This window comes from Diaphorina citri, unplaced genomic scaffold, assembly GCF_000475195.1.
Source record: "Diaphorina citri unplaced genomic scaffold, Diaci psyllid genome assembly version 1.1 scaffold822, whole genome shotgun sequence".
Lineage (NCBI taxonomy): Eukaryota > Metazoa > Arthropoda > Insecta > Hemiptera > Psyllidae > Diaphorina > Diaphorina citri.
In genome coordinates, this window is record NW_007378254.1 from 91855 (window position 1) to 104354 (window position 12500).

The 12500-nt window shown below is 44.3% G+C and overlaps 1 protein-coding gene across 1 annotated transcript; it reads right to left on the reverse strand.

Annotated features, from left to right (window-relative positions):
- Positions 1 to 173: 173 nt before the first annotated feature.
- LOC103512324 (tyrosine-protein phosphatase non-receptor type 9) lies at positions 174 to 10754 on the reverse strand. The gene is made up of 7 exons (XM_026825827.1): positions 10702 to 10754; positions 5296 to 5557; positions 4634 to 4805; positions 3841 to 4001; positions 2057 to 2286; positions 1090 to 1317; positions 174 to 989 (listed from the first exon to the last, which is right to left on the reverse strand). The coding sequence occupies exons 2-7, from the start codon at positions 5453 to 5455 to the stop codon at positions 777 to 779; spliced, it is 1164 nt and encodes a 387-aa protein (XP_026681628.1). The 5' UTR covers positions 5456 to 5557; positions 10702 to 10754; the 3' UTR covers positions 174 to 776.
- Positions 10755 to 12500: the final 1746 nt, after the last annotated feature.

Sequence of the window (12500 nt, forward strand, 5' to 3'; positions counted from 1 at the left end):
TTCTATTCTACCTTCTCCATGTTCTTCTATGTTCTCCACTCCGTTCCGTTCTGAGCCTTAAAGTCTTCGCTGCCATCAGGCAAGAGATTCATGGCACAATAATTCACACGGTAGATACAACATGGTCTATCATACAACTGGCACAATAACCTAGTAGAAACCTTTTTATAGTACCTGTGGACCATATCAGGGGGAATCTATTATCACCATTTTATCTATATCATATTTTTCCCTTAATAATTCGGATAGACATACTTACATAAAAAAAACATGGTTTGAATTTCCCTCTTTATAGAGGGATTGATTGACAATAATGTGACTTCAACCATTGTATTTTTTTCCGATTTGGTTAGAGCTGTAAGGGTTACATAGTTCACGTTCTCTCATTCAATTTTTAGTCTCATTAATTGTTTAGCGCGTCTCATTAACTGTTTAGCGCGTCTCATTCAGTTACTCTGATACTGTTTAGCGCGCCGCCGTCGGACTCGTATTCTAGTGCAGGAGTTAGGCGCAGACTGATGGGTCGAGGGCAGACCAAAGTTCCCCTCACTCGCGCTGGCAGTCACCTCCTTATCTCCGCCACTAAACGGAATATCCCCTTCTGGTAGTTCAAAGCGTGGCGCCCCTGGACCACCCAACAGGGGCAGGGCGTCCCCCTCTGGAAGTTCAAAGCGTGGTTCGCCCAACAGGGGCAACAGGTTTCCCTCTGGTAGTTCAAAGTATGGGGCCCCCGGGGCGCCCAACAGGGGCAGCGTCCCCCGCGCGGCGTCGCGTTGTTATTCCGACGTATCCGAGTCACTTGTCTGGAACCCGGACAGGTCTGGCTTGGCCGGGATCAGCCCCCGGGACAGCGCATACTCAATCAGGGCGAGATGGCAGAATATATACTGGTCGGGCATTTGTATCGAGTAGGCCCGCTGGGACCGTATCCTTTCCACGGTCCCGCGGACATCAACCGTCCCGGAATCCTCCAGCCGGGAAATACAAATGTCTAGGCATTTGTATGGAGTAGGCCCGCTGGGACCGTATCCTTTCCACGGTCCCGCGGACATCGACCGTCCCGGAATCCTCCAGCCGGGAAATACAAATGTCTAGCGTGCACAACGTTCCCGTCCGCCCGATCCCGGCCGAGCAGTGGACGATGATTGGGGGCCCCCGCGGGTGCCCGGCCCAGGTATCCCCCAGGTCGGCTAGTAGCGCAGCCTGTGTGTGGCGGGCCTTAGCCAGGAACTCTAGCATAGAGAGGGCAGACTCGGGAACGCCGTAGTCAGGCCACGCTGTGAACTGATAGTGCGCGACCATACGGGTTTCTAGAGTCTGAAACAGACAAACATACAGAGCCTCGATTGTAAATAGGGTTTGAGAAAATTATTTTAGCTAAATTTAAGGGGGGGACAAAAACATATGTTATTGAACCCATAAAATACACGAACCCTGTTTAGACTGCTGGGGTTTAGTCTCATTCGAGCAGGATTAACAAGGTATTTTCTTCTTCTTTTACTTAGTCTTTTCCCACTCAAGTGGGGGTCTACAACTCAAGTGGTTTACGACGGGGAGCAAAAACACCCGAGGGCCTATTCTTTTTCCACCATTTGCTAGCCAGCTCGGGAACCACAAGGGATCAAGATAAACAAGGTATATTCTATTCTCTTTACCTTGGTATTACACAGTGTTAGAGAGCTGAGTACGTAATCAGGGCTGGACGTGACACACTCGGTCGTCACCAGGAAATCCCCGTGCGTCATTTCCATCCCTTCCGATTGAACCCATAAAATACACGAGACCCTGAGTAGACTGCTGGGGTTAAGGCACTTTTTATTCTCATTCGAGCAAGATAAACAAGGTATTATTAGTCTCATTCGAGCAAGATAAACAAGGTATTTTCTTCTTCTTTTACTTAGTCTTTTCCCACTCAAGTGGGGGTCTACAACTCAAGTGGTTTACGACGGGGAGGAAACACCCCCGAGAGCCTTTTCTTTTTCCACCATTTGCTAGCCAGCTCGGGAACCACAAGGGATCAAGATAACACAAGGTATAGGTATTCTATTCTCTTTACCTTAGTATTACACAGGGTTAGAGAGCTGAGTACGTAATCAGGGCTGGACGTGACACACTCGGTCGTCACCAGGAAATCCCCGTGCGTCATTTCCATCCCTTCCGTGCCTGGCCAGTACTGGGCGCACTTGTTCCTGCCCCGTTCCATGACCCGGGTCGTCATGATTATCACTAGAGATTGCTGTTCCCAGACCATGCGCCAGAAGTCCTCCACTGTCTTCGGCATCGGACCTGCGGAACAGAGAGACGTTTATTTTAATACGCGGCCTCGTCAGGACAATCAAGTAGCGACTGGTAGCGGCATTACTAGGATAGAAAGACAATGGGAATTGATTTCAAGGGAAGCACTATGTGACTAAGTCAAGAAAAGGCTCTGCTTTAGGTACCATAAATAATAAAATATACATAGTACCTTGTTCAGCTTAGTTGGTAGTGCGTCTACTTTGTAAGCGCTAGGCCACGGGTTCGATTCCCGCCCGGGGCGGATTTTATAGGATAGAAAGACAATGGGAATTGATTTCAAAGGAAGCACTATGTGACTAAGTCAAGAAAAGGCTCTGCTTTAGGTACCATAAATAATAAAATATGCATAGTACCTTGTTCGGCTTAGTTGGTAGTGCGTCTACTTTGTAAGCGCTAGGCCACGGGTTCGATTCCCGCCCGGGGCGGATTTTATCCTGATGGGATAACGGTTGGCTTTCTCCTATCCTGTCTTCCTTCTCTCTTCGATTTCGGGACGATAAGACCCTAGCAGTTACAGTTCCCTCTGTCAAACGTAAGACCTATGCTGTTAGAGTTTCATCTATCAAAACCCTCGGAAAAAAAGCTTGTCACAGTCAGGGAGCAGATAGACAGATACTTACTTTTTTTAAAGAGGTCTGATAGAGGGAACGGCAACTGCAAAGGTCTTATCGTCCCGAAATCGAAGAATTTATTTATTTATTTAAAGTGAATACAATCAATTATGCTGAAATCCGTCGTACGTCACCATTTTGTGACAATTTCGGAGATGAGATCAACTTTTCTCTCTTCCAAGTCGGATTTGACTCCACTAAGTTCCTCTCTCGTTTCAATTTAACTTCCAAGCTTCGCGGAGGAGAGGAGGCAAAGCTAGATAAAGGGAGAGTTGAGAAGACGGGGAGGGAAAGCTAGGAGAAGGAAAAGGAGCGGAAAGGGAGAGAACAGATTGAGGGGAGGTATGACATGTTAACAGTTGACGGTGAGGGGCCACATGTATAATTCAAACACCAGGAAGATGACAACGAGGCTATGAGGAGGGGGGGGGGAAAGCTTTCTCTGTCAACACTGCATTGAGAAGATATAATTAGACACGGGATATGTGAAACGGCCTATGGTCCAGTGGAAAACACATTAGAGACAGAGTTCATTGGTGACGTAAAGTCTACCAGAGACCATCGAATATCTGTCAGACACATTTGATATTTACCTTGCGTGGTCAGCTCCCATGGCGTAGTGGTCACTGCGCTCGCCTTGCACGCGGGAGACCCGGGTTCGATTCTCGGCGGGGTCAAGAAATTTGTATCATGCAAATGATTGATTCCGTGACTGGCCGTTACGAGGCCCACTCAGCCTCGTGAGGAAAATGAGTAGCTATGTAATATAAATGCGCATAGCGACTGGTGACAGCATCGTAGGTAATTGGGAGCTGGATTATTGCGATATATGTATTTGGAAAAATCCTACAATGCTGCAGTGAGCACCAAAGTTGTGATATAGTAACACAAAGAAAAGACATTTATTTATTTATTTTTTATTTATATTTACCTTGCGTGGAAATGAAAGCATTCTTCTGCTTGTAGCCGTCTACAAAGTTTGCATTGATATAGTCGGACCCTGGTACATCGTCTTGTAGTGACAGGAGGACCCTGGTATGGTCGTACGCTAGCACGTCTGTGTATCTGTTTTTGGACTGGTTCTCTCTTCGCCTGTAGGGGATGAAGGAAATTGACAATTAGTGACGAAGGTAACTAAGGCCAGCCACTCACCATCAGGTAGACCTGATCAGGTTCACCTGATAGTATGTGTGTGTGTGCTCATCAAGTATCAAAACCTGACAAGCGGACCTTTTTAGCCGTACCTGTCAGGTCTACCTGATAGTGTGTGTGCTCATCAGGTGGATATCAGGTAGACCTAACAGGCGGACCTGTCAGGTCTACCTGATAGTGAGTGGCTGGCCTTACGAAGGTAACATTTTTTTTAAAAATGGCTTTCTTAGTGGCACGGTTCTCCTAGAGGAGCTCTTCCTCGACTGGGATTAAACCCAGGCTCCAATTCAGGCGAGGGTAGGACTACTTTTTTCTTCGACTTTTCCTTTCTTTCAACATCCAGCCTAACTCCGTACAAAAAAAGCCCACCCTGAGGCTTAGGTTTAGGGGCAGAAAAAAAAAAAAAAAAATAGCTCTAAAAGTGGAGGGGCTTATACGAATTTTTCAACCTCTGACAATAAGATCAAGGATGTGTTTCACCAACCTTCTTTTAAGTCCCTAACAGCTTTTTAGCTTAACAGGCCTTCTAGAGGCTGAAAAAATATTGGTGAAACCGACCATAAAGGACTTACTTGGCCACTTCAAACGACCCGTCCGGGGGCTTGGTCTTGATTTCCGTATACTCGAGACAGAGGCCACTACGGCCTTTGCTTCTAACGGCCTCCACAAACTCGGCTATACTGAGGCCTTGACTAGATGAGGTGCCCGTAGGATCCGCGTGCAGGGAGTCATCATCCGAGAACCCTGCAAGAAGAGAGGTAAAATCAATCTTATTGGAACCCTCATTTTGCTTTCCAAGGGCACCCTAAAACGGATATATCCACTCATTTCCCGATTTTGAACATTTGGAAGTTGGAAGAGATACAATAGAAAGCCCCAAAATCCCAGAACTTCTTCTTCTTCGCCTTTTCCCATATACAGACGGGGTCGGCGTTTTTCGTCAGCCTCTCAATCAACCCTAACTAGAGTGATGTTGGGCTGACATTGGGTTTTGGCACTTTTGGTTACAGATTTTACGGGTGGATGCCCTCCGCACTCAACCTTCGCTATTTGTTTAGCAAGAGAAATTCAGGCTGGTATACTCCATGTTTAAAGTTCAACCAGCTTAGGTCTACTCCCTGTTTAACGTCCCCCAGCCAGAAGTATCTTCCCATCTATTAAACCTCTCAAACCAAAATTCTACAGTTTCCATCTATCAAACTTCTTTAAAAAAAGTCAGCAAAATCAAACTCACCAGACGAGGCGGACGAGGGGGGTGGCAGGGGGGAGCCCTCCGTGTCCGAGTGTCCCGCGTGATGGTTCGTCCCTCCCGCGCTCCCATTCGTCACAGCCGGTCCGGCGCTGGTTTGCACGGGTTCGTCCCCCCCGTCGCCATACGTCGCGTTGTTGTTCATCACTTGGAGTTTAGAACAGGCGACGAGCCAGTCATCGTGGCGTAGCTCCACCGTGCCTCCGAGACTGATGGGAAGTGCCCCGCGCGGGATGTGCACTGATAACTGAGGAACAGACAAGATAAAATAGCGATAAGTTAAGATATGACAAGATAAAATATAGATAAGTTAAGATATGACGAGATAAAATAGAGATAAGTTAAGATATGACAAGATAAGATAGGGATATAAGTTAAGATATGACAAGATAAAATATAGATAAGTTAAGATATGACGAGATAAAATATAGATAAGTTAAGATATGACGAGATAAAATAGAGATAAGTTAAGATATGACAAGATAAGATAGGGATATAAGTTAAGATATGACAAGATAAAATATAGATAAGTTAAGATATGACGAGATAAAATATGTATGTATGTATGTATGTTGCAAATGTCGGGATCTTTGACCATTAGGCCATTTTTCCTCTCGCATCCCAATATTTCCCTACAATGGTCTACCGTGTGAATTATTGTGCCATGAATCTCTTGCCTGATGGCAGCGAAGACTTTAAGGCTCAAAACGGAGCGGAGAACATAGAAGAACATCGAGAAGGTAGAATAGAATATTCCTTATTTATCCTGCTGGGATAGGACTGAAAAGTTCTTTTACTCCCGCAGTCTCTACAAGATCTTATGTATTTGGTACAGAAAATGCAGAGGGAAGCGATGACTTCAAACCGCATAGAACTGAGACCCTAACCAGCCTAGCTAACCCTAACCAGCCTAGCAAGCTGGCAGTTCTTCAAAGGGTTCTCTCTGCTTTTAAAGACCAAGCACAAGTCCTCACGATGGTTGTTTGAAGTGGCCAAGTAAGTCCTTTATGGTCGGTTTCACCAATATTTTTTCAGCCTCTAGAAGGCCTGTTAAGCTAAAAAGCTGTTAGGGACTTAAAAGAAGGTTGGTGAAACACATCCTTGATCTTATTGTCAGAGGTTGAAAAATTCGTATAAGCCCCTCCACTTTTAGAGCTATTTTTTTTTTTTTTTTCTGCCCCTAAACCTAAGCCTCAGGGTGGGCTTTTTTTGTACGGAGTTAGGCTGGATGTTGAAAGAAAGGAAAAGTCGAAGAAAAAAGTAGTCCTACCCTCGCCTGAATTGGAGCCTGGGTTTAATCCCAGTCGAGGAAGAGCTCCTCTAGGAGAACCGTGCCACTAAGAAAGCCATTTTTAAAAAAAATGTTACCTTCGTAAGGCCAGCCACTCACTATCAGGTAGACCTGACAGGTCCGCCTGTTAGGTCTACCTGATATCCACCTGATGAGCACACACACTATCAGGTAGACCTGACAGGTACGGCTAAAAAGGTCCGCTTGTCAGGTTTTGATACTTGATGAGCACACACACACATACTATCAGGTGAACCTGATCAGGTCTACCTGATGGTGAGTGGCTGGCCTTAGTTACCTTCGTCACTAATTGTCAATTTCCTTCATCCCCTACAGGCGAAGAGAGAACCAGTCCAAAAACAGATACACAGACGTGCTAGCGTACGACCATACCAGGGTCCTCCTGTCACTACACTTCATTAGTTTAAATTGAAAAACTTCATTGACTTTGCGAACTTTAAAACTTTATTAGGAACACTCCTAGTAACGTCCCTCTTATGGAGAGTTTGTTCCAATTGTTCATTGACGTGCCTTCTTGACAAGTACCCAAGTGAGTTTTTTTACCTTGCCCTTGGCATTATTTGAGGAGGTAAGTTTCAAAACCTCATCTAGTCAAGGCCTCAGCATAGCAGAGTTTGTGGAGACCTAACAGGTCCGCCTGTCAGGTCTGTCTGATACCCACCTGATGAGCACACACACTATCAAGTAGACCTGACAGGTACGGCTAAAAAGGTCCGCTTGTCAGGTTATGATACTTGATGAGCACACACACATACTATCAGGTGAACCTGATCAGGTCTACCTGATGGTGAGTGGCTGGCCTTAGTTACCTTCGTTACTAATTGTCAATTTCCTTCCTCCCCTACAGGCGAAGAGAGAACCAGTCCAAAAACAGATACACAGACGTGCTAGCGTACGACCATACCAGGGTCCTCCTGTCACTACAAGACGATGTACCAGGGTCCGACTATATCAATGCAAACTTTGTAGACGGCTACAAGCAGAAGAACGCTTTCATTTCCACGCAAGGTAAATATCAAAAATGTGTCTGACAGATATTCGATGGTCTCTGGTAGACTCTACGCAGTGGCGTAGCGTGGTCTAACTCCAAGTGTAGGGCGGACACTAATTTCTGATCACAATATCTACCTAATAAGAATACAATAATTATTTAAAGTCAATATTTAAGGGTATTTGAATGGAATTTTTGAGTGTATGGCCGCCATACACGCCCTACATGGACGCTACGCCACTGAGTGTCAGTGTCAGGTATTCAACATTCTCCATCTTTCACGATCTTGAGTAGCTCCTAAATTGTTGACTCTACGTCACCAATGAAAGGTTAACTCTCTGGGCCTCTGTCTCTAATGTGTTTTCCACTGGACCATAGGCCGTTTCACATATCCCGTGTCTAATTATATCTTCTCAATGCAGTGTTGACAGAGATTTCAGGAGTCCATCGTATCCGATGTTTCCATTGTGTCCAGTATTCTCATGCATATGACGTTCCTCTGGTGACTCCGGAGTCCTGCTTTGGACTTGCAGATTCTACTGCATGCTATACATTGCAGTTCATTGACTGGGGTCACTAGGGGTTGTGTTGTTGTTGGTGATGTTCCTGGATAGACATACTTACATAAAAAAAACATGGTCTGAATTTCCCTCTTTATAGAGGGATTGATTGACAATAATGTGACTTCAACCATTGTAATTTTTTTCCGATTTGGTTAGAGCTGTAAGGGTTACATAGTTCACGTTCTCTCATTCAATTTTTACAATTTTTAGTCTCATTAACTGTTTAGCGCGTCTCATTCAGTTACTCTGATACTGTTTAGCGCGCCGCCTTCGGACTCGTATTCTAGTGCAGGAGTTAGGCGCAGACTGATGGGTCGAGGGCAGACCAAAGTTCCCCTCACTCGCGCTGGCAGTCACCTCCTTATCTCCGCCACTAAACGGAATATCCCCTTCTGGTAGTTCAAAGCGTGGCGCCCCTGGACCACCCAACAGGGGCAGGGCGTCCCCCTCTGGAAGTTCAAAGCGTGGTTCGCCCAACAGGGGCAACAGGTTTCCCTCTGGTAGTTCAAAGTATGGGGCCCCCGGGGCGCCCAACAGGGGCAGCGTCCCCCGCGCGGCGTCGCGTTGTTATTCCGACGTATCCGAGTCACTTGTCTGGAACCCGGACAGGTCTGGCTTGGCCGGGATCAGCCCCCGGGACAGCGCATACTCAATCAGGGCGAGATGGCAGAATATATACTGGTCGTAAGATAGGGATATAAGTTAAGATATGACAAGATAAAATATAGATAAGTTAAGATATGACGAGATAAGATAGGGATATAAGTTAAGATATGACAAGATAAAATATAGATAAGTTAAGATATGACGAGATAAAATAGAGATAAGTTAAGATATGACAAGATAAGATAGGGATATAAGTTAAGATATGACAAGATAAAATATAGATAAGTTAAGATCGTCAAACCCGTACCAGCGAGAAGTTGTCTCGAAAGATATTGTCCTTAAGGATACTGTTGCAGTGTCTCCTGTCTTTTCACTTGACTATGAAACGCTAGATCGCCGGAAGCTATCCCGTCCTGGGATAGATGGCGCAAGTTGACGACTGTCAATCAGAAGGGTCGACGCAATTCTCCAGATGAAGCTGACGCGTCGGAATGTGACAATTCTGCGTCAGAGAGTGACAGTTCTCGTCTTGAACGAATTTCACAGTCTGACGTATCACTGTCACACGAATCCGGTCTGGTCGCTGACCCAGACTGGCGCAACTTGTCCGCTCTGCGACGAGATTTCCCCCAAACGGACGGTCTGGTCGACCCGCCTTCGAAAATCCCGGACGATCAGCAGACCCGACTTGGCAGTGTCCCGGGTCGACCCTTGCGACTCTGCCACTGGCGGGAGAGGCGTTGTATAATAATTCAAGGGGGCAGGACTTTCCTAAAGGAGCTCTTTCACCCAACCGCTGTGTGAGGGAAATATTTCGAATAATCTAAAAATTCCCTCGTTTCCAAGGCGAATCGCTAATTGCTGGTCAATAAGCGTTGAAGAACAACAAAAGCGATCACGAGCAGATTAAAATAGAGGAAAAAGAAGAGAAAGAACATGAAAACCGACAGTAGCAATAGTATAACTCTTTTGGCCATGACTGCCATGAGGAAAGAGCTTTGTTGCGAACACTTTCTAGTTTGGAACGCTTTGATGAAGTGACAGGATCACAGAGAGCGTTTGATAGAGTAGAAAAAAGCAAATTTAAAATTTCAGGATCATAGAGAACAGTTTTTATCGCAGAAAAAAAAGACAAATTTAAATTTTCAGGTCAAAGAGAGCATTTGATAAAGTAGAAAAAAGATAATAAAATCAAACTTAACAACTTCCGAAACAACTTTGGAATGAACAACGAAAAAACTTCGCACGCGAAAATAATAATAAAAGATTACGAGATTTTCGACGTCCAAAATGTCCTCAACAGTTGAACTTGAATATGAAAAATGCAAATGACTCCATCGGCCTAACAAACTCGAATGCACAGGAACTCTATGGAGGTGCATGCCTTTAGCACGCAATGGTCGAAAATGTAAAGGCGGAGGAAGAAGAGGAGGAGGAAAAAGAGAAGGAGGAGGAAAATAAAAGGACAAGGAGAAGGAGAAAGAGGAGGAGAAGGAGGAGGTGAAAGAAGAGGAGAAAGAGGAGGAGGGGGAGGAGAAGGACGAGGGAGAAGGAGAAAGAGGAGGAAGAGGAGGAGAAGCAGAAGGAGAGGAAGGAGAAAAAGGAGTAGGAGGAAATTGTTTAAAATTGCCTCTTTTAATGATAATGAAATAATGAAGCCCCCTGGTTAGACTTTCTTACATTTATTAAACTTGTTGAAATCTCTGATTTGATCTTCTTCTTCTTCACCTTTTCCCGTGTACAGACGGGGTCGGCGTTATTCGTCAGCCTCGCAATCAGCCCTAACTTGGGCGATCGCTTTGGGCTGACATTTGGTTTTTGGCCACAAATTTTACGAGTGGATCCCCTTTGCACTCGACCGTTGCTATTTCTGTCGCAAGAGAAATTCCCATAAAAAGGCTGAAAGCTGAAAGACTTACCTGAGGTAGACTGACAGTGTAGACGCGGTCTCTTAGCTTTTCCCGAACGAACAGTCTTACACGCCACCCACCCACATTTAGTTTTACCCCTCCTGGGCTTTTCCTTCTACCCCTCTTTTAGATTGGATTTCCTCTTTCCATTCCCTTCTCTTTTCTCTCGTTATTTATTTTATTTCTTCCTTCTCGCCAGCCTAGTTCAGCTCCCAGTAAATAAAATAACATCTCTAGAGAAAAAAAGAGATTTAAAGTAATTGAAAAAAAATAATAATAATAACAATAATAAAAAAAATCATCGCTTTTTAACTGGTAATTTCAACACTTCTGCATAGCATCTTGCAGGTTTAACTAACTAGACTTCTAAATTTAATTTGTGACACCATCTAACAAGCATGGGTTCTTGGGTACAACATTTTAAAGTAATAACACAAAAAGAAGAAGAAGAAGAAAAAAATCTGGTGTGTACATCACACGACTTTCCTTATCCTATTGAATGATGCTTATTTGGGTGTTCTTATACCCTAACTTTTACAATATCTCTAACCGTTTAGTTGGTATAGCTGAAAACCGCCTAAAAACGGTCGAAAACTGCCAAAAAGCGGCCAAAATACCGCCAACCGCAGCACCTATCTCATTGAGTTGCATCCTTGTCACATTTGTGAACTACATACAAAGTTTCCTAGCTCATACCGTTCCCGAGATGTTGTTAAATTACACCAAAAAGCGGTAAAATGCCGCCAACCGTTGCACCGATCTTAACCAAAAGTTTCGTGTCGCATCCTTGTCACATTTGTCTACATACCAAATTTCAAGTCTCTAGCTCTTACCGTTCTCGTTTGTTTGTTATTTTGTTTACAGACAGACAGACAGACACACACACACGGACCAATGGCTGAAACTTTGTATTTAGGCTCTCGCGAAAATTTTGTGCGTTTCAAAATTCGAAAATTTCAAACGAAGATTTCTCATCTTAGGAAGCCTCAAATGAAATTTTAAGCATTTCTATTGAGATCAGCGTGTTTCGAACTTCCTTTATCAGCGAAGAAAAAAAAAAGTGGTTGAGCCCCATTCCATATTTCGATATGATTCGTCCAAATTCAAAATTCTGCTTTTCCATTGGCTATTACACTTGTAAGATACTTTTCCATACTTTGGTGATTTAGGGCACTGGTCACACTTACATTGAGTAAAATTCAACACAGGAGTGATTTCTTATTGAAAATCCTGCGAGTCACTTTTCAAATACAAAAGTGTAAAAGGAATTTATCCACTAAAGTGACTAAAGCAAACACTTCATCCAAACTAAATATTTTTAATGAGCCCTGAGGGGCGTTCAAGGGCCTCCTTGAGAGTTGAGTATTTTGAATATATGGATAAAGATATTGGAATTATGAGTACTATGTTTTCACTTGACAATTATATGAAACTTATTTAGCAATTTTTTTTCAATTTAAAACCTGGAATTCACTTCCTTTATTCAACAAGAATCCGTCAATCATTCCTTCTTCAAACGTCGGGTACCATTTGTTAAAGCTCATTTCTTTCCGGATACCATTTATTACTCCATTGGAAAAACCGGGTCACTTCCGCCTTGTCAGACTCCTATTCAGCCTAAGAGTTCATTGACCTGAGTGGTCCGGTGAACTTTGGAGTCATTCGGATAAAAGGCCCTTACGCGGGGCCCGCAAAAGTCTGATCCTCAAAGAGAAAATCAGTTTATGTCTTGAAAATTTGTCACATTTCGTCAAAAGCGGACTAACCGTTCGAGAGTTGGGCCTGTCGAACATTGGATCCGTAGTCGT

Excerpts from the sequence above, each read along its gene's own strand:
- LOC103512324 (XM_026825827.1), bottom strand. The coding sequence starts at position 5,455 with ATGAACAACAACGCGACGTATGGCGACGGGGGGGACGAACCCGTGCAA. Across the intron at positions 4,002-4,633 it reads GGGTCGTTTGAAGTGGCCAA|GCGAAGAGAGAACCAGTCCA; the intron begins GTAAGTCCTTTA and ends CATCCCCTACAG. Across the intron at positions 990-1,089 it reads GAACGTTGTGCACGCTAGAC|ATTTGTATTTCCCGGCTGGA; the intron begins ATTTGTATTTCC and ends AAATGCCTAGAC.